Source organism: Macrosteles quadrilineatus, unplaced genomic scaffold, assembly GCF_028750875.1.
Source record: "Macrosteles quadrilineatus isolate MER2022 unplaced genomic scaffold, UCM_ALF_1.0 Scaffold_2__2_contigs__length_208266976, whole genome shotgun sequence".
In the NCBI taxonomy this organism is placed as follows: domain Eukaryota; kingdom Metazoa; phylum Arthropoda; class Insecta; order Hemiptera; family Cicadellidae; genus Macrosteles; species Macrosteles quadrilineatus.
In genome coordinates, this window is record NW_026542595.1 from 5584068 (window position 1) to 5607171 (window position 23104).

At 35.7% G+C, this 23104-nt stretch overlaps 1 protein-coding gene across 2 annotated transcripts in view; it reads right to left on the reverse strand.

The window, feature by feature from the left end:
- Positions 1 to 2229: 2229 nt before the first annotated feature.
- LOC128987821 (HEAT repeat-containing protein 6-like) overlaps positions 2230 to 23104 on the reverse strand; it is a 40289-nt gene continuing 19414 nt past the window's right edge. For both annotated transcript variants that reach the window (XM_054408852.1, XM_054408851.1), the window contains 12 exons: positions 22828 to 22997; positions 21379 to 21590; positions 17689 to 17864; positions 16933 to 17143; positions 13732 to 13877; positions 13311 to 13433; positions 12812 to 12936; positions 10931 to 11003; positions 10465 to 10608; positions 9209 to 9286; positions 4862 to 5077; positions 2230 to 4124 (listed from right to left, as the gene is read on the reverse strand). In XM_054408852.1, coding sequence (XP_054264827.1) covers positions 3867 to 4124; positions 4862 to 5077; positions 9209 to 9286; positions 10465 to 10608; positions 10931 to 11003; positions 12812 to 12936; positions 13311 to 13433; positions 13732 to 13877; positions 16933 to 17143; positions 17689 to 17864; positions 21379 to 21590; positions 22828 to 22997 — 1932 coding nt within the window. In that variant the 3' untranslated portion in view covers positions 2230 to 3866. The remainder of the gene's footprint in view (positions 4125 to 4861; positions 5078 to 9208; positions 9287 to 10464; positions 10609 to 10930; positions 11004 to 12811; positions 12937 to 13310; positions 13434 to 13731; positions 13878 to 16932; positions 17144 to 17688; positions 17865 to 21378; positions 21591 to 22827; positions 22998 to 23104) is intronic.

Below are 23104 nucleotides of genomic sequence, written 5' to 3' on the forward strand. Positions count from 1 at the left end.
CTCGGCTTTTATATATTCCTAAATACAGCTTTACATGTACTAATTGTGACTTAATAATTGAATTAGTCAGATCCATTAAAATAAATTTGATAAGGAATGGGATATTCATCTTATATATTTTGAAAAACTTGGTTTTTCTTTTCCAAGTTCGTTTGGCTCTTCTACCCTACCCGACCAATTTTCATGATTGAGGTCTCAAATTGAAGGTATGCAGACACAGATTTCCCATCAAACATTGGCATATATCTATCTATAATCCCACTCTTCTTATACGTAAACGAAATTTGCTCCCCATGTATTTCATATGGGAGTTAAATTTGCTTTTTTTGCCGAGTTCGTTTGGTTCTTCTACCCGACCGATTTTCATGATTGAGGTCTCAAATTGAAGGTATGCACGCACAGATTTGCCATCAAGTATCAGCATATATTTATCTATAATCCCATTCTGCTTATACGTAAACAAAATTTTTCTCCCCATGTACTTCTTATGGGAGTTAAATTGGGTTTTTCTTTGCCGAGTTCGATTGGCTCTTCTACACGACCGATTTTCATGATTTAGGTCTGAAATCGAAGGTATGCACGCACAGATTTCACATCAAGCATCGGCATATACTTATACTTACTGTATTACTGGACTAAAAAACATAATTTGTATAATTTTTGAATTCTTACATCAATTTAAGACGTATTTCACCAGTTATAATTTTATAATCCTTTACATTTTGGTCTTAGACCTTTCAGTGAAATATTGGCTTTTATTTAAGCGATTAAGATACTGTATTACTCAATCAAAAATTATAAATTTGATCATTTCTCGGATATTATATTTATTTTAACACTGCGGGGCAGCATGGGTCCTCTAGTGTGTAATGAAATTAAATAGCCATGCACAAAGTCATAACTGTAACTGTTAACCATCACTGTAACTGTCTTTAAGGTATCAAGTAGAGCAACCTAAGAAGTGGAATTATGTTCCTAAACATAAATAATAAAATCTAATTGAAATGTCATTGCAATCAGACCAGAAAACATTAACTTCTTCACAAAACCACACAAATTTTGGGATAAGTGAATAGAAACCATTTAAACTTAGTGATTTGAGAATTAAGAACCAGCTCAGGGGCTAGAAAATACGGATTAGAATTAAAAAACATTCACAATTTGTAATAGGTGAATACAAACCTGTCAAACTTTGTGGTAAGTGAATGCAAACCTGTCAAACTTTGTGATAAATGAATACAAACCATTCAAACTTTGTGATGAGTGAATACAAACCATTCAAACTTTGTGATGAGTGAATACAAACCACTCACTCTTTGTAATAGGTGAATACAAATAAATCATACTTTTTAGTGAACCAATACAACTCACACTTTGTAGTGAGTGACTGACTACAATTTACACAGCACAGCAGGTATGATGCACAATGTTAGCAGTAGAGTATAACAGTACCAAGTCAATCGCTATAATTACCAGTCTACGCCCTGTACACGCTAACTATCACCTGTTACACAATAGTTGTTTGGTAACCTGTACAGTGTTGTGAAACGATAACGATGCATTGTATGTAGTCTGCAATGATAAATCACTAAACAGGAATAATTAACCAACTTAGCTTTGTAAAAAAAACAACATAACAATAGCCACAGTTTATGTATTATGCAAAATAATCTTAATAAACAAATACAGAATCATTGATAGTATGTTTTATCGTACCCACTGATGTATGTGAAATATTAAAGGATTTCACAGGACCTTTCAATCAATACCAATGACAAATTTTTTTAAAGGTTTTAGGTACCTAAATATTTTGAAATAAAAGGTTTAGAACTCAACACATATTTCTGAGTTTAAAAAATGTGAATTTCTTAATCTAGGTTAAGGTAGGTACGTACATTTCAATGTACTGGTTTATAATTACCCTATTTCCATACTAAGATCTAACGATTATCAAAAGATGATAGGTTTAAATATTTACTCATATATAGCTGTGTTAATATGTTTATTTTATAAAATTGTGTACACGACATTATAAAAACTGTACAAATAAATAAAAACAATAATTATAAAATTATTCATCCAAACTATTAACATACAATATAATATTATTTCTGATTAAATCAAGTTCATTCTTCTTTGATGTTCATTAATATTTTATGTTTATAACTAAGAAAACTAAAATAAAAGAAATTAAGTTACTTAATACAAAATATTTCTAAATATTCATTTATATAACAAATTTGACTAAACATACTCTGGTAAAAAAATTTGTTCCTACTATATTAACAGAATGGATAGGAAAATTCGTGAAAGTTATTTTAGGAACTTAAAGAAGCATAAACGTGTAAAATAACAATGTGAACTTTGTTAACTATACCACATTTCTTACTATACAAAGGTGTAATCATTAAGGCCTAAAAGTGGTGTTTAGTGGGCAGAAAATCTGCTGTTAATATATTTAATTAAATTATTCACTTGACTACCAATCAGTGGCAATTATATTGTTGAGTTGCTACTATGAAACCATGACCTACAATTTTCTAACATTGTATAATCAATGTTTTGGAATTCGTTAATGCATTGTGTGTAAACAAAGATTTATTTTTACATAATATACATTTTTAGGAGTGTTTTTCATTGTGTGGTGGGAAAAAGTATTTCACTTCGTTGAGCAAATTTTCGTACAAAAACGTTGTGTACTATCGGTTCAATATCAAAATACTAAGTATAGATATTATTTAGGACCAAATGGGTTCGATTCAATCTATTAATGGTTGAATGAATATAATGAACACCATTACCACAACGATACAAAATGCTGCCATCGGTATTCGTGGTGTAGTGGATTGAGTACTCGGCTTAGAGGTAACCAGATCGTATTCCACTAGTGACAGTAACTTTTTGAGATCTTGCTTAGAATGTGATTACTTCTTACCTGTACATATTTTGTTAGAATTTGAGGCATTTATAATTTTATTTTATAAACAGAACTTTTTTTTTCAATTAGTAAACCTTCATTCGATTTTTCATTATCAGCAAGTTTGGTTAGGTTATGACAGTTTAATTTTATGATAGAGTGCTCTCATTTTGTCTGTATCACAATAGCCTCTGCTCTGACAGATCTGTGACAAACGACAACTACAATCGAATCGATAGTAATAGATGATGTTGTGATTCGATAGAGTAACGAACGATAGTGGCGAAATCACACAGCGTTTTTAGACGAAAAGGTGCTCACCTTACACTATCATCATTTTGCCACTTCTTAATTATTTTAAGTTCTTAACTGCATTTCGTTCTTAACTATTATTGGCAATTCCTAAAACCTGGCATATCCTGGACAAACACCACTAGTGATTTGTAAGGTTACAAAAATGGAAAAATTAAGAACACATTCTGGTGAAACTGTTAATGGTTGAACCTACGATGCTACAACGATTCCTTTTTCTTTTTTCAAAACATTTGAAATTATTTTAAAATACAAAATTATTCCATAAATCATAAATAAAGCCTGATAAACCTAGAAAAATTTAATGAACAATACACCCCGTCCACACTATGGAATTTGTGCCAAAAAACGATAACAAAAACTTAGTTTTGTATAAACAGTAACACAGTTTTGTATTATGTGTTGTAATACTAACTGGTAACACAAGTAAGTACCTACCTGTTTTTTTCCTTTTGCTAGTGGCTAAGCAATGCAGCAAACTTCTTCCTTATCTTTTATCATTTAACAGAGTAAAAATAGTGTTCACACTACTTTAACTCAAGCTATGTTAGCCAGGTTTTAAAAACATGATTCTGTATCTCATAATCTTATAAATGCTACCTACAAGTTATTGTAAAGCAAGGATCACAGTGGAAGGTCACACGTCAAACGTGAACACACTGGTGAGGATGGTAAGAGCGTCACGCTGTGTCACGGTCAGCTGTGATGTCTCTCTCAGTGTAGCGACACGTGATGCTGCATGTAGTACGGCCTCCGTCCGCTCTGGTACAGTGGAGGAGTTGAAGCGGGACAGGTGCTGCTGCATGGTGTCACAGTGGTACACTACAACCTCATGCAACTGTGACAGATCAGACAGCTCCACCACTGATGTCAGATGGCACATTGCAAGGCACAGCTAGAAAACAAACATACAACACTGACACAATCAAATATATAGCTTTCATATATTTAACATAAACTATAGTTTATGCTTATAATTATAGTTTGCGCTTAGAAAACGACCTGCGCGCTAATGCTAAACCAATGCTGGAGGTCGCTTTCTAAGCGGCCGAACTATACTATGTACATGTAAGCCTTGCCTGTAACAGCTTGCCTACCAGGGTACAAGTGCCCCTAAGTAAAAATCTGAAACCTTACATTGGCCTACTGTAATAAAGAATGACATGTAGATGTGATATCTTCATCTATTGATATCCTCATCTAAAATCAATGGTAATATGCATTAACTAACAGTAGAACCTCGATAAGAAGTGTCTCAAGGGATTTAGGGAAACAATCTTGTCATCGAGGTGTAGTGATCTGTCAAAACCGAATCTCAAATCTCAAAACTATCAAAAGTTTTCATTTCAAAATTAGATTGGCGAGTTCAAAGATATATGAGATACAAAATTGAAGATATATTGAATGTAAAGCAAATAAGGGGAAACTCAATTTTCATTCAGAAATTGTAATTATCTCCCCAACCTAAGTTTGATAAGAAACCTCTGTTTTTTCCGCCACGAAGAAGATGAGGTATACTGTTAATACTACACATTATTTCATGATACATAATACTGTTGAAAAAATCAGAATTATTATTTAAATCCATACAGTTACCAGTGACTCAAAGAAGTTGTTAAGTTGACCTCATACCTGTTCCAGAAGGCTATCTTGATGTTTGACTTCTTTGAAGTCAGTCATGTTGAATGCATTATCCAGGCCAGCTAGGAGAGCACGCCACACGACCAGGTAGTGTGCTCCGTAACGAGAACGTGACTGAACACAACTCAACGCAACACAAGCGTTCATCCGCACCTTGAAGTTGGAACTGCGAGTCAGAACTGTACACAAAGCAGGCAGTACTATGTCCTGAAATATAGTAAACAGTTTAAGCAATTATGAAATCCACATTGCAGATTAAAAAAAAAACAGCATGTCTTTGATAAACTATTCCTATTGTATACCAAGTCATAACCAAGTTGTATTGTACTTTTAAACCCTCTATCGTACGCATCTAAAAGTAAACAACCAATTATCATACAATACATCAAAGACAAAGTTGAAAGTACTACTAAGTTAAGTGGTAAGGTGGTTGGATGGAAACTTAACGTTTCTACTATGAAGGATGGGGTATTTATTTGGTAAGGCAATCTCTAAAACCTAAAAACTAAAATGAATTAGCTAACAGTGCAACTTAACTATTTGAGGGTTAGAGACATATTTTGATAAATGAGTGAAAATTTAAAAACGTACGTTTTCAGGAAAAGGACTTTGCAAATTTTTTTCCCCTTTTTTCAAAACTTTTATTATTTTTTTTATTTTATTAACATTTGAAGTTTCATAAAATGTCCATGGTAACGCAATATCTTTGGTAGTTTTCTTTTTAAAGAGAATCTTTAGTAGAAAAACACAAAATCCTGTCACGACCATAACGGACGTTTAAATGAATATTAAAAATAGTTAATATTATTTGTATAACTATATTTTGCTATAAACTAATTTACTTTTATGACCATTATACAATAAAAAGGTCACTGAGCTTTTGGTATATTTGGTCTTTCTAGAAAAAAATTTAAAAAACTCAAAAAATAGAAAAAAGCCAATAAAATATTTTTAAGTTTGTATAACTACGAAAAAACTTACCTGAGACGTGAAAAATCGTTATGTTTGTATAGAGGTGTGCTTCTTTTGTGTATAAAACATTGAAATATGACGATATTTTAATTTTTGAAATTTTTATGATAGAAATCATAAACGTGATGGTCAGGGACAAGCGGTACGGTCGTGAATTGTCTGGAATAATCTAAATCTTTCCAAACAATCCTTCAATTATACTGTTAGTTATAATAAAACTACGTGTTTCAATTGAACTAAACTGTTCAATTTACAATTATATTAAAGTTATTGTCACGACCAAACACACTATAATCCATAAGGCTGGATTGGTCGTGAAAAAAACCGCAATGGTCGTGAAACTTTGGTCGTGAAATTACGTGTTATTTGGCTCTGTTCTGGCGGTAGCCCTGCACCTCATGTTCGAGGATACAAAGTGGACTTCTAGGTTAATCTAGCAATTGAAATATCTTATAAACAAAAATTAATACCATGTCTACTTCATCGAATGACTATGTACGGTCATGGACACACTAAAATTACAAAAAACACAATCTTTCCTTTATTAATCTTGCTATTCCTCCTTTCAACTCAAAACGACCGGCACTACAATCCTGACGTACACCCCGAACTAGTTTCTAAAACCAACTGACTCCATCGACGCCAGGCTTGCCACTGTCGTGCTCCAAAGTTGAAAATTTTTCCCAAATGGTCGTGACGCCAAATCGAGGGACAGACTTATTTTGTCATGGTAGTCAGTCTGCAATGACAATAAAATTATAATTTGCTTCTTTTTTGTAAGTTTAATAACCATTGATGACATAAAAATATGGCTTTATACATTTCGGCATGAATAATTAGTCTAAAAACAGCGTGAAAGTTGGAAAATGTACCCTAGGGACACGTCATGGTCGTGAATTTCGAGACTTTAAAAATACGAAAAAAAATACCTAGAACCTATTTAAAACCAAATAAATGTGTGTAACATGTTGCCCCCGTCCCAAAAAATATTAAAACACATAATAATAAACTACAAATCCAGTATCTACGAAGTAAAAGGCCAGGGACATGAAAACGTACGTTTTTAAATTTTCACTCACATACAACTAATACATACTAAACAGTGTACTCTTAGTGTTAATTGTAGTAATGGTGGACGAATGAATTATGGTGGATAAGATAAAATAGAAAAGATTCACTGCTCATATTCTCCCTAACATTAGTGCCTAAATAAAGTTAAAAAAATTCAAACTAGATACAGTAGAGTCTCGAAAATTTGGATAAGCAAAATGGTTGAATAACATGGAAAGTGATTAAAAAACTATGCTTTCAATGGTGCTGTGACCGCGGGATGAGTTTACGATCGCGCCACGATTGTGGGACATGTTAACGATGGTGCCGTGGCTGTGGGAGATGTTCAAGATGGCGCCTTGACCAATAGTAGTACCACAAGACATGTTGACGGTGTGCTATGACTGCAGGATGGATTGACAATAACGCCAGGAGCGTGTGACATGCTGTCAATTGTGTCTTGATCGTGGGAGATGTTTTAGACGACGCCGTAACCAATGATTGCTCAGAAAGGTAAAATAAATCGGAAGGTCGGATAGCTTAAGGTTGGATAACCAAGACTACTGTACAATGAAACTTAAAAGATTATGGGCGGGTTTCTGATTCAGGTATTAGCGCTAGTCTTAGACTAAAGCTCATTTTAGTACTGGACTAAGAAAAATATCTTTCTGATTCGAGTACTTATAAGTCAGCGACTAATCTTAGTCAAGAACTAGTTTTTAAGTCTGAACTAAAGAAATTATGCTTTAGTCCACAGACTAAAACATGCTAGATTTTAATCCTACATAGGGGTAGGATTAATTTTAGTCGTCCACTTTTAACCTAAGCCATTTTTGTGTGTTAAAGATTAAGGTGATTATGGATTACATTGATTATCATGATTTTTACTGTTTTCGTGGGCCGTGAATTCGTCGTGAGCGGGAAAACAATCCATTTGATAACTTAAGTGAGGATGAATTCAAGGATAAGTTAGGTATAGATTTTTAAACAGCTCTGTGAGAGAACTACCTACTGTAATTGAATTGATAAGGCCTAGTTTGGAAGGCACTTCCACAAGGGGAACTAGGTTACCTTTGTGGAAGAAAGTGTTGGTAGCGTTGCGCTTTTTTGCAAGTGGAACACTTTTGCGGGAAGCCGGCGATCTAACTAATATTTCAGAATCATCGGCATGCCGCTATTTGCCCAAAGTGGCATTGGCAATATGCCGTGAACTGAGGAAAGACTACATCAAGAGCTTTTACTCCCATAAAAAACCTCTAATTCCCACTGGTCCCCTAGGTTATATGGTAGAGGTTATTGCTGATATATATAAAATTGTAGGGGTCAAAGGAAGCCTCGACAACAAAAAAGTCATTTGAGAAAGTTAGTTTTGGTGTCTAGGAACGGTTTAAACACATCTTATAGAACATTTCAGGTGATTAGGAGAACAAGGATTGGTGCTGATGAAAAGCAAAACTTAAATTAGATTAGGCCTAAGTGTTAGACAGTATGTAAAGAGACTTCCGTAACTTCTGTTGTCAAGAACAACCGAATGAAATAATTGATTATTCGATATTTTGATTATTTCATTAGCCTGGTCGACAAGTTTTTTTTTTAAGGCTAGGGTCCGCCAGTAAGTTAGTACTGGTAACTTATGACTCTCGGTTGAAATTACCTGATCATTATTGCAATAAGCCTATTCAAACTATGGCTGCACTACGTCCTACCCTCTTTGTAATGAAAATATCGATCGTTATATTGATTATTCGATAAGTTATATCGTTTGGTTAGTTAGGTAAGGTTAACCTATCCTAACTAACCAAACGATATATCGAATGAAACAATCGAATAACCGATATTTTAATTCGAAGGAGTGTTGGACGTAAAGTAAACTGCAGCCAAAAGAAATAGGATGAAACACCAATCCTACCTTTAAAACACCTTTAAAATTTTACGATACAACTACCTAGTTTATAACAAAATATAAGTATTACAATGATAAATGAATTAAAACAGAAATAAACCTCAAAACCAAGGTTTGACTGAGATCGTTGTTTGTTTACTTTTTCAGAGCAGTGCGCACATCAAACTGACAGTGTTACCAGCACGCCGGAACAAATTACCCTACATTTCCCTTGAAAATCATGAGCTCTTTTAATCTCTGACTAAACAAAGTACCCGCTTTAAATTAGTCTGTGTGTCCTTAATCCTTGACTCAGAAAGTCAATCTTTAGTACATGACTAATTTTAATCCATGACTAGCCTAGTTCTGGACTTATAAATCCCAGACTCAGAAACCCGCCCTATATATTTTATGTATTTTTATGTATTACCTACCTGCCATTCAGAAGAAGCATCATGAATAGCTTCGTTTTTCAACATGCTGCCAAGGGCATAACAGGCATTCCAGCTTACCTGTAAGGAAAAATACAAAGTCATTGTAGGCTATACATTCTGCTATCAATATTTTACATTCAATGTTTACAACAATAAATCAGTTTACAGTACAGAACCGTTTACTTTCACCACAAAGTAAAATATTGAATAGCTAATTGCAGAACAGAACACGTTTAGAAGATTGCAAAATCATAAATTCATTATTTTGTTGCAATCGCAGAAGACAATGACAATGTCCTGAAGTTGTGGAAGATGTTTTCAATTTTGTTAATAGCAGGAGACCTTAACGATTACACGGCAACTGCAGGAGATAATCACAATTTTGTCACGACCACAGAACATGTACACAACCACAGATGTTCATAATTCCATATGATTTTGGGAGACATTCAACATTATGAGACTAATGGAGATAATGTACAATATATTATGAAATGGAGTAGTACTAGTAATGACAGTTGATATTTATAAAACTTAATAATTTTCCCTCAACACAAAAAGATTCTGGCCCGCAGACCGCTAATAAATATATTTTGATACTTTGAATTTACATAGGAAATTCAAGTAAGTTTACTAGAAATTTCACTACAATTAAACATTAGAAGAGCATTGTGGTATGCAGTGCTCTATTTCAAATTGTGTACGATCGGGTAAAAATTAAAATACACTTAGAAAATAATGTAGGCCTAGTAATTATTTACAAGAAGTGCCTCAGCAACGAACTAACATTTGTAATGAATTTATAGTTATAATAGTTATTTATAAGAATTGCAAGCTGCAAGGGATGATAAGTCAACTGGTAGATCTTTTTTTTCAACTATATCAATTTTTCTGGTAAAGAGAATTTTTTTATTGTTACCACGTAAAATCTATTCAAACTAGCTTATATTTAATTTTTGTTTCAACAAATTCAGATAATCCATTTCAGAGATATTTAAGCTCAAACTCGAGTGCACATACATATTTATTTCCCCGACAGTAGTTCCTTGTTTCATAACCCTTTTGTGCACTTTAAAATTATATTGAACTCTACATCATAACATTGAATTGCACTTTAAAAAGAAGGTTTGTGAAAAATTAACTCATTATATGGTCATTGGTAAAATTCACAGTATAATAAAGCTGGGGTTGAGCTTTGCTTGATAGATAATCTCAGGCCCCCTTGCCCCTACTAATATAAACAAAACATTACCTACCTTCATACTTAGGTTTGATGTAGCATTTTTTGCGAGAATTTGAGCAGCTTGTACAAGAACTTCTTTGTATTCAGGTTTTGAAAAATGTTTTTCTTTTAAGAGGCCCAACAAGTTGCCTAGTGCTCGCATTCCATTGGCTCTCACCTAAATCAAGAATTTCTATAAATATTATCACTAGACAAGTTATTTACCAAATATTTGCTTCACTTTTGATAACAAATATAGAAACTTCTAAGGTAGCAAAGTTCTTTAATGAAACTTATTAGCAGCATTTATTTATGCAAGTTACATGACCTGTTGCGGGGGTGTGTGTGTGATTCAACATAGTTTAGTACCTAACCACTTAAAACACCAGGATGTTAGTTGTATCAAAAGCTGGGACTGATGATGTTTCTAAGTATTGGGTGATGTTTTTTTTTACATGCACAATTAGCTTGTGAAAGTTATTAATCATAATAAAAGTTACCTTGACTCTGTCTTGAGCAGCAGTGAAGCTAGTTCTTATTAGCTGAATAGGTGGAATTATTTCTTCTTTCAATCTGGAACCATCCATATCACATTTTATAGTAATGAAAAATATCTTTGTTAACATTTAATTTGAACAAGCATAGGCTCAGTAGAAAACATACTGGTGGTAGCACAACCGTCTTAAAAATATATTTTTTCAATTCAGAACTCTGCGAGCTGAGCAGCTCTGTCAAATCAGCTAATCAGCTGACATAGTTTAGTTAAAGTAGTATAGTAGACATCTTTCTTGAGTGACGACTGGAGCAGCCGTGTACTTAACACTGAGCTAGATATTAATTAATCGGGAGTTCTGCAGTCCCCCGGCGGTCAGGGGCAGCTCCCGAAGGGTATCTGCAGTTCCCCCAGTGGTAATTTCTGTTTTATCGTTATTTGCTAACACAACAAATAAAATAAGTGTTAAATGAAAGCAAATAAACTTAACATAATATTTGGATGTTTATTTAAGTTTTACAATATGCACAACTGGAAACAGAATACAGCGGGCTTTCCCATTTCGGTTAGTGCCAGATCTAGGGTTAAGTTAGTTTAGGTTAGGTTAGGTTAGGATAGGGTAGGTTAGGAAAGGTTAGGTTTAGTGATAGTTGAATCCAGGAATTTTGAATCTTGAATCCGAACCCTAAAAAATAAAATCTCGAATCTTGAGTCCAAAAAATAATTACAAATGGGCTTATAGTGATTAAAAAACAAGAATGGATTAGGAACCATTTAAAAATAAATATTACACTGACCATAAATGACTACTCTTTGCAATGAAAAGTTACGTAGCTACAATTACTTTTGATTTTGACACATGGCAAAAATAACTGACGACTAATTGGTTACATCTTTTAACTTATTAACCTAAATCAAACGGTCGGTCGGTATACTTTATTTGGACGGCAAATATTCATTATTAGTTAGTTATGGTTGTTGTAGGTACACTTGTTAATTTAAAATTCGTTGATCAATAGTATACCCTGTTCATTAAAATTCATAAAATGGCAATGTCACAGTGCTGTATATTACAACGTCAATAACCTCTATGGTTAGGCCACACAGTATATGCCTTATAAATATATTTAAATAAAAGTTTGATTTTCTAATTTTGTTAATCGAATCTCGAATCCAAATCTTTTCTTAGGATTCGGTGGATTTGAGATTCGAGATTTGGATTCGACATATCTCTAGTTAGGTTAGATTAGGTGAGATTAGGTTACTATTTAAATGAGATGTATTTTTATATTTTTTTCTGGAGTGACGGAAAGCATTGAGGAAAACATGGGTTCCCGTGAATCGTGTACAGTATGGAAATGTTATGGATTTGTGTAATTAAAAAATCTCACTAATTGGACTTAAATAATACCAGTTCACTGGTTACCTAAGAATTTTTGATCATGGGCGAGTCAGGTCTCATGTGTACTCACTCAAGCGGAATGCGCCGGGGGAACTGCAGACATTTTTGAGGGGCAGGATTATCATCGACCCTAATAAATTCCTTCAACCGCCGGGGAAACTGCATGTCAGACAATTTATCTGGAGGTGAAACTTGCCATTGGTTTGTAAGATTAGATGAGGTAAGGAGGAGATGTCCTTGTCCAGACAGTCTTATACCTCATTCAGTTTTGCCAACAGCTCTATACAAATGATTTTAGTTAAGTCCTCAATTGTTTGTATGCAAAATTGACACATATATAAACTATGATTCAAATAATGTTTATATTTTTGGTTGTGTTTATATTTTTCCACTAGGGCATTCCATCCCAGGACTTTACAAAATTTAAGTGAGGGTTGACTCACTAGCTTATCAAGATTGGCAATACAACTAATGGAAAACACTCACTGAGTTTTGTAGAGCATGTCGGACAGGTTGCCCAGAGCCCAGGATGCCTTGCCTGACACAAGGGGGAAGGGATCCTTAATGAGATGACAGATGACCTCACTGCAGTCACTGACAAACTGTTCATCCTACACAATACAACTCATGTCAACTGTACCTACAGGCCCAGCAAAATTGTGATCATCTCCCACAGTCCCAGCATCATTGTGATAATCTACAATAGTCCCAGCAACATTGTGATAATCTACAATAGTCCTAGCAACATTGTGATAATCTACAATAGTCCCAGCATCATTGTGATAATCTACAATAGTCCCACAGCAGAATGATCATCCTTGAATCCTTCACAATCCCAATATTATTGCAATCATATTCTTCAATCCCAGTAGCACGGTGATTATCTCCCACAATCCCAGCAAAATCAAGATCATGCCCCCCAATACCAGCAGCATCTCCACAATCTCAATGTTACTGTAACATTTTGACATTTAAAGTATGTTACCTGACTGAGTGTAGGGAAGGTAAGGTAGTTAGCAAGAGCCTGGACTGCCGCAGCTCTCACATTGGGTTCCTCATCTCTAGCACATCCGAGCAGCGAAGTGATGCAACATATCTGCTGCTTCTCCTGACAAGTAGATTGTATCGTTGTAAGTTTGTAAGTTTATTTCTAATACTTTTTCTCTTGTTATAGGCAATTTATTTCTTATCTAAAGATAATATATGGTTATAGTGAGCTTCTAGGAAATAGAAAAGGTTTCAGCAAAAGATTTTTGATATTTTCATGCACAAAGGTTATTTATGTGTGCGTAATCTAAATATAAATATATACATTATTTCTTTTTCCTAGACTAAATTTAATTTTAATTTTGAAGATTTTGCTATCAATTTATTACAATGCAACCAAATCTATGACTGGAGTATACCGTGAGATGTTGGTATGCAGAAGGACTCATGGCTCCAAGACACTCACACACTGTAGTGGTCAGTCCTGGAGAGGAACCTAGTAGACTAAGTAGCTGAGAACCAATCATCATGTTCCACACCTCCACACACTCCGTCACATCTGCATCTAATACAGAATATCATCAACTGTAGGTGACTTACTTATATTATATTGGCTTATTTTATATCAAATTTAATTGGACAAAAACAATGAATACAAACCCTTTAAGAAGCGCAATGCCTTTGTAAAATATTCAGTCCGGAAATATTTGAATTTTTTATAGTTCCTGCGGCGGCCGCTAGGTAGACTATCGCGAGCATGCGTTTAAGTCAGCTGACTGAGTGAGAGGGAATGAGACAAACAATATGCTTAGAAAGAGAGAGTGACAGAGTATGTGGGCCGCCACACGAGTGATCATAGCGGCGGCCTCGCAAAGCTCATTTTGGCGGCAAAATTCCAGTCTGACTATTCTCCTTACGCATTTAGCTTTTTAAAGGGTTTGTATTCATTGAAAAAAATTAAATAAACAAGAAGCAGGACAAAGAAATATTGATCGCGAGCTCCATGTTGATGCCACCCATGGGCTGACAATGGTCTTTTCCATACATATCTGTCTGTTATGCACTGTTTCACATCAGCTGATGACGACACAAGCTGTTTGTGATTGGATGATTTTTTTTGGGTAAGCATGGCAACTTGTCGAATGCATGGATGAAGGGAGACCCAAGACCGCTCAATATTGCAAGCAGACAATTAAATTGTACACCTAGTATTTATTGTCTCCTATAAAACTTGTTTTCAATCACGGGAACATCAATGATAGTTGACTACCGTATTACTATCCGAAATTCCTCTGTTTTGAAACAGAATTTAACAGTTAGCCTACCTCCAGCAGCCCTCTAGACTTTCTGTTTTGTTCTTAGGTGATTTACTGCTGTACAATAATAAGCAGATTTTTGGTCAGTTTGAGGAAGCTGTTATTTTAAACTGAACAGATTTTATAACTGAACCAAGGACCAATGTTGTGACTTGAAATTAAAATTGCTGGGTGCCTGGACACTCTGGCGTTAAAGGAAATGAAGCCGCGGACAGATTGGAAAATGTTGCCTCAACGACAACAATGATTGGTCCACAACCCTTCTGTGGTATATCACGAAAAAGCATGTGCAACTCTAATGTGTCATGGGCCAATGAAAAGCACGGTAAATGTTGGATTGAAACTTTTCTCCTTAGAGTTAATAGTGGAACTGATAGCTAACCATGGGCAATTCAGGAAACATTTATAACGGATGGGCTGGTTTGATGGTGAACCTATCTGTATGCACTGCGGTAGGTTAGAAAAGATAGCCAATCACCTGCTTTAAATCTCTCTGATGCTAGACGGATAACTCTTCCCAGGGAAGAATACCCAATTGGAAGACTACAGGCTTTCATCGGATGCCTGAATCTGTTGGGTCTATCCAATAAAACAACTTTCTGGGATGCGCAATAATTCAACTTTCGGATAAAGTGTTTTATGGTCTCGGCCTGCTCCTGTTAGATAAGATAATATGATTGTGCATGTGCAATATTTTATTTTGTTGATGTAAAAATCCAAATTATGATTAATGACTACAGTAATAAATATAGAGGATTACAGTTTTTTTTATGGGCCTTTCATATTATATTTCTATGCCATGTTGGATTAACCGTGGTTTTCAGTTATCCGTAGTCTCCCTCCAACCCCACATACTTGAGGTTCTAATGTGTACATATATGATTTTGCCCCAATTCCAAGAGATGTTGATGATTAGTTGAGTGGCTAATTATGCCGTTAATTTCTTTGGAATAGGTTTTTGTGGGATCTTCATTTATTTCATAAATGTTATTGTCTCTGAGAAAGCTGTAAACTTTGTCGTAGTACTCATGTTTGTAGAGAATTACTGATGCGTTCCCCTTATCGGTCTTTGTGACACGGCATTGTTGTTAATGAGCTTATCTCTGAGACTGCAACCTGTCTCAGTGACCTAAACCTATTCTTGTATTTAGTCGACGATGAATGTTTCACGGTTTAATTAATCTTGTTTACGAGCATAGCTCTAGCAATTTCTTTAGATTCTTCATTTTTTTTTATTGTTTTAACCGCTGTTTCACTCTGTAGCAGTTCAGATATCATACATTTTTTCTACTGTTAATAAAGTTAAAATTCAAACTGAGGGTTTGGTTCTACCACTAATCTGCAGCTTACTGTCTTTACTAAATCTATAGTTTACAAATTAATTGTCATATGATCAATTGATCAACAGACTTCTTGTTTCTATTTTATGTTTTAACTTAATTTTGTTGTTGTTCTTTCTTGATATAAAAAGTGTTTTAATGATTTATCAACTCTCCTTTTTAATTAATTAGTTTGTTTTAGTAAATGTATATAAGACACTTGCCTTATTTGGTGACTCCTTATTATACTTGTTTTTGTCATTATTTCAATTAGGCCATCATGAATAATCAAGAATCTTCTCCAACTCCTAGTAACTCAGAGGCTTCACAAATCTCACCAATTCAATTGAAAATTCCACCATTTTGGACCAAACATTTTTCACTTTAGTTTCATCAAATTGAATGTCAATTTTCTCTTCATGGAATTTCGAAGGAAAGAACTAAACACAATGATGTAATTAGCTCACTGGACAATGAAGATGCAAGTTACCTTTCAGATTTTATCGAAAAACCTTTGTCTCAAACTGTCTTGAAGGAAATGCTCTGCTCAGAATATGAAGTCTTGGAAAATATCAAGCTATAAAAACTAACAATCAAAGTTTTTCTCGGTGAAAAGAAAAAGAAGCCCACAACTCTTCTACGTGAAATGAGAACCTTCGCTGGCAATCAGGTAAATGACAGTTTTTTTTTAAAGTCAGGGGTTCGATTCTGTTTAGTTTTGACTGCGTAATATTAACTTTGTATTTTAACCAGACAAGTAAACAAGTATTGCCTACAGGTATCAAGATTTGGGATTCTAAATTCAAATTTTTAGTTATGGTTTTGGTTTTGAACAAAAAATTTTTTTTTTACCATCACTATTGCAGTTATTTTGGGAGACAAGATGTCTCTGAGATCGTAGAATAAGTTCAGCTGGTCATCGCGATTGTGGAAGATGTTTACAAAAATACAATATAGGGTATTATTTCCTAACTAATTCATTTACCAGGTCCTGCCATGATCTCAGCCAGTATGTGGAAGGCCCGTGCTGCATGTAGTTTGACCAGCTCAATGTTGGCTCGCATGTCTCTGGCCATGGCTGTGGTGATGTGTGGAACATCATGCTGCACCAGGGGGTAGTGGTGACGCATCAAAGCCCCTAGTACTTGCCACCACTCCACACGCAGCGCTCCCATTACTGCCCTCTCATTGTCTCCCTGCAGTCAGGTGCAATCACAATTCAAATCTATCAAATTTAATGATGATAAGTGATAATGAACATTGAACACAGCCTTTCCAATAGATTGTTGGAAAATGTTTTTTGAACGGATTGTCTACAAAATAGTTTTTTGGTGTTCAGATTAAATATGATGTAGTGATGTGTACAGTCAAGAGATAAGATAAGTTACACTACAGTAGAAGCCACTTTAACTAGTAATTATTTGTTGACTGATTAGTGATTACTGATTACACTTGGTAAAAATAGAATACACCACAAATAAATAAAAGTATGTTTTGTTTGTTTGAGTTTTATACTGAAGCAATCTCTTATACGGATATATCTGTCCAAAAACCCAATTGATATACATTCTTTATAATACAAAAAAAAAAAAAAAAAAAAAAAAACATTACAAACAAACTGCAATATAAATGAGTTATTTTCTTGTTTTTGTGGTTGGTCACAACTGTTTCAGCTCCCAAAATTAAACTAAATCATCAGCTAAACCAAAATTAACTAAGAGGATAAAGACAGGATTAAGACCTGCAAGTAGTTTAAGGAAGCAGCCAAAACCCAAGATCTAGGTGGATCTTCTGGGAGTTCTGGCAGAGAGATGGGTGGAGTGGGAGATGACAAGAGTGTAGTCAGCTGATCAGTGTGAGGCTGCAGTGATACCACTACACCAAGTACTGTCACTGCTGCCACCACCACGGACACATCTGAAACATGGACATGCTGAAATAGATTGGGGTGGTAGTGTTAAAGTACCCTCTACCTCTAATCTAATCTTTAGCTGCCTCCCTTTCCATCCAGTTTCAAAGTCAAAGCTCGGTTCTAGTGGAGTAAATAACATCCCCGCAACCACCGCAGTGCGGGGGCGCCGAGGTCCACCTATCACCGCTCACTACAACTGCGATAAAAGGTGACGTCGTTTCCGTGACCACGGGAGATGATGATTACGTCTTAAAGACTGAAAAATTTATTCATGATTTTGCCGCAATCACAGAAAACGATGACCATGTTTCCATGGAGGCGATTAAAAAACGTCGGTGAGAGTTTTTGGACTTTGCCACGATCACAGCCTTTGCTAAGATAAACGAATAAAACATAAATGGTGATGTTTTGGTGGGGCGGGGGGCATCCACATGTAGTGCGCGGGGTGCCGCTCAATGTTCTTACGCCACTGCTTGGTTCACTAGCTTATGATCATAAACCAAGCCTGGCTCTTCAAGTCCCTCATCTTCAGGGTGTCTACCAGATTTCTCAAATGGAATTCCCGACTTTTTCCCGACTTTTCATTACCATTTTTATATAAATCCCGACCAAAAACTCGGTCCATTCTCCATGTTACTACACCTTTTTCCGTCTCGCGGTCACGGTACTTTCGTCAACATATGTTGTCACTTACGACCCAGCGAAATCACTGACGATCAAAACGTATCACATGCCAAGAAAATCCCGTATTAAATGTAGGGGTGTGTGAAGCAGCAAAACATTTCAACTCAAAGCAACGATTCAATTTAAAAAAATGTTGATGCGTAACTCGATTCGAAGCAACATGGAATTTTTCTATTCATACTTCTCAGTGGAGTGAAATATCTGTTTTCAATCATACATTAGAAGAACCAGTATTTCTGGAAATATCAGTGAGCTTCTTGCCTATTTCATAATTTTTACTTGCAGCATCATGTTGTTAAGTATGTTACCTATTTTATTTTATTCATTTTATAAATAAAGATATGTTTGGGTGTAAACAAATAAAAACCTTTGTAAGATTTAAATACTGAATCTTTCAATTGGTTTACATTGATAAAATAAGAGGATAGAATCAGAACTACAAGGTATACATAACTTCTTGTATGGCGAAGCAATGTCTCAGTGTATTCCATGTACTTGGATGGCAATAACCTGTATGGTCAAGCAATGTCTCAGTGTATGCCATGTACTTGGATGGCAATAACCTGTATGGCTAAGCAATGTCTCAGTGTATGCCATGTACTTGGATGGCAATAACCTGTATGGTCAAGCAATGTCTCAGTGTATGCCATGTACTTGGATGGCAATAACCTGTATGGCTAAGCAATGTCTCAGTGTATGCCATGTACTTGGATGGCAATAACCTGTATGGTCAAGCAATGTCTCAGTGTATGCCATGTACTTGGATGGCAATAACCTGTATGGCTAAGCAATGTCTCAGTGTATGCCATGTACTTGGATGGTAATAACTTGTATGGCTAAGCAATGTCTCAGTGTATGCCATGTACTTGGATGGTAATAACTTGTATGGCTAAGCAATGTCTCAGTGTATGCCATGTACTTGGATGGTAATAACCTGTATGGTCAAGCAATGTCTCAGTGTATGCCATGTACTTGGATGGCAATAACCTGTATGGCTAAGCAATGTCTCAGTGTATGCCATGTACTTGGATGGCAATAACCTGTATGGCCAAGCAATGTCTCAGTGTATGCCATGTACTTGGATGGCAATAACCTGTATGGCTAAGCAATGTCTCAGTGTATGCCATGTACTTGGATGGTAATAACTTGTATGGCTAAGCAATGTCTCAGTGTATGCCATGTACTTGGATGGTAATAACTTATATGGCTAAGCAATGTCTCATCTCAATAAATACCTTATATAATTAATGTCAATCATTTGAATAATGTCAATAAGTTATATGGATACTGATAGTCAAAGTAACATTATCAATGTAACAGTCAACTAGGTATATGGATACTGATTCAATGACGTATAGACACTGATTCAAAAAGCTATTTGGATAATGATTCAATAACGTATATGGATACTGATTCAATACCGTATATAGATACTGATTCCATAACGTATGGATGCTGATTCAAAAACGTATATTATGGACACTGAATGCCCATGATTCAAATCGTTATTTTGATCATCACTGAATCGAATTGGAATTCCGATGCATTTTCGTTTCATCCCCCCCCCCTCAAATGTAATCCCGTCCCAATGATCAGGAATATAAGATCCAGAACATTTTTTAAACTTTTGGGACCCGTTCATTCCTAATTTTGAAAGGTTAGATTATTCCCGACTTTCGGCCGAAATTCATGACTTTTTCACGACTTTTCCCGACCTTTCAAAATCCCCGACTTTTTCCCGAATTTCCCGGAATTCCCGACTGGTAGACACCCTGATCTTTAGGCGACATAGTCTTATGCCTTTGAGATGCCTTTTTTTGACATATTGACACTGGTTTGGACCTAGTCTAATCTGGGAAACTGCATAGGAAATCATTTTAATTTGATAATTGGTTATCAAATTTGTGTAACTAAAAATAACACCACCCTTGTGCACCGCATTTGGGCACCTTGTGTTACTACTATAAAAATATTTCTACTAAATTCACTATAGCTTACAAACTGTACTACTAACAATTAGTAGAAACAAAAACTGGGTAAAAGGGTTTCCTAACACTTCTGGAACTAAAGAAGAAACATTCAATGGCTCTGGGACTATGTACACTGGCACCTATACTGATACTGATACTGATGATACAAGGGGGGAAGATTACACTGCGACATGTAATATCTATTGTTCTACCCAACTAGTCTCCAGTCTTTGTCTAGAAAATCCCTTCCAATCCTATCTCCTTAATGAAGTTCAGGGTCAGGTGAGCTTCTAACTGCGGAAAATCTAACACTGCTACTTGGTGCATTCCCAAGCTCTTGGCTCTCTTTCCGCCCAAATGCATCGCATTCAGTAATCAGTAAAGAGTAAGTAGTCAGGGAGGCTGATTGCAATGGCTACACTGGGCGATTGGTCGCCAACCCCTACGCCAAATTTCACTGGCACCTATAGGATGCGTTTTGAATCTACCTATTGGTCATTAATTTTATCATTATCTGTATTATAAATTATTCATAACAAAAATTAAAATCTATTAAAACCATGGAGAGAAATAAGTTTGTTTGTGATTGTTTCTTACAGGCGCCTAGTTTTTGTTGTAGGCATTTATTTACATAGTTGCAGGTAGACCATTAGGTCTAGAACTAACTCTGACATGCAACTTTTTTAACAATAATAGCATTGTGTGATGAAGACCTGCTTCTCAAACCATGATAATTGACTCTTGAAAAGCTTCAAGTGTAAAGAATCTCTTAAGAAGCGTTCAATTTTTTTGTTTCAAAGTGTGTCCCTAATAAGTTAAAATTAAAATACCATTGTAAGTTCATCTAGTTGTGGTATATACTGACCCTTGTGCCTGAGGTAGGGAAGGACAGCTTGTAGGAGAGGTGGAAGGATGTCTGAGCCTAGCCTGTGGTAAGGTGTGACATCCACCAGACATGCAGCACAATGTAGCACTGCCAGTGGTGCTGGGGAGATCAGTGCTGTCACCACGCTGTGATGCAGATTGGTCAACAGTGCTGCCAACACAGCAGAGAATGGAGTATATGTCTTCACTGTGCTGGAATATCAATTTTTTTTAGTTAATAATATTACTTAGAATATTCCACTAACCTAAGAGAATGTATACTGTAGCCATAAAGATATCCCATGTTTAAATAACTTACCACCGCCGCAGCAAACCTGCAGACTAAGCGATTTTCCATTTGCCTGATTTGATTTTCAATTAAATCTATTTCAATAACATTAGGTTTAACGAGTACCTAGGTTTGCTGCTACAGGGAGGGTAATAAAGTGTTTTTAGTAACAAATTAATAGCTTAGTATAAAATAAACAGATTTGACAAGTTTGATCAAAATATATACATAAACAAGCAAACTACAATAGTTTACTTATTTTACAGCATAAATCCCTCCATAAAACCCCGTTGCCATGGTCCAATCATAATGGTTTGCGAACTCATTCTAATAAACGTAGGATTACACATTTGTACCAAATTTCATCGAAATCCGATCATTATTGCTCTTCAAGTGATTGTGCTAACGGACACATATACAGGATGTTCAAAGAAGGTGGGGACATAATTTACCTACTTATTCATTGGGTCAAAATAAAGAGAAAATCTCTTTATTTTGAGAGATAAAGATAATGATAAAGATCGTGGCAAAATCACAAAAATTCCTGACTTTGATATCAAAGTAAAGACTTAATCCCGACTTTTCAAGACCATTTTGAAATTCAATACTAATTCCCGACTATCCCGTTTTCCCCCGACTTCTAGACACCATGTAAACCGTCTCAAAATCAACAATGACAAGACACAGTCCATCACGTGCACCCTCAAACATGGTATCGAAGACGAGGCGGTCAAACTGTTAGGGTTCTGGGTCGACTCCAAACTAAACTGGAATCATGTTGAGAAGGTATGTGTTAGGCTTATTAGAATACTTTATCTGATCAGAAGGCTGAAGATCGAGATCACACGCCCCTACCTGCTCATCATGTACCACACATTATTCCACAGCCACATCAACTATGGCTTGGTGGTATGGGGACATAGCCACGCAACTCAGAGTGTGCTACTGCTGCAGAAGAGGGCTCTAAAACTGATAACATCTTCCGGCCCAACTGACCATTGTAGGCTGATTTTTCAAGAACTTGGCATCTTATCAGTCTACAGCCAGTATATACTGTACTGAACACCTTAGTCCTTCTGAGAAACAACTTAACTAACTTAACAACTAAACGCATAATGATATGTTTGATATCATATCATAATGAATAATAGAATATATTACCTATGCTGGGCTTGGGCAAGGTAGGACTTGGCATTACCAAGCAAGAAAGACAAGGTGGAGGCAGCCGCAACAGTGACTCTGGGGTTGGGGTCATTGATCAGACTGTGTGACAAGCCTTGACTGCCCATCAGGGAGGAGTAGAAACCAAACAGATCTCTCACGTTAACTGTCTGACAAACGATCAACATCATAGTCATCTCTTACCCTTGCCAGACTGTAGGCGGATACATCAGCTAGCATTTTGTGCATAGCGGACGGTAGGCGGATATATCTGCCG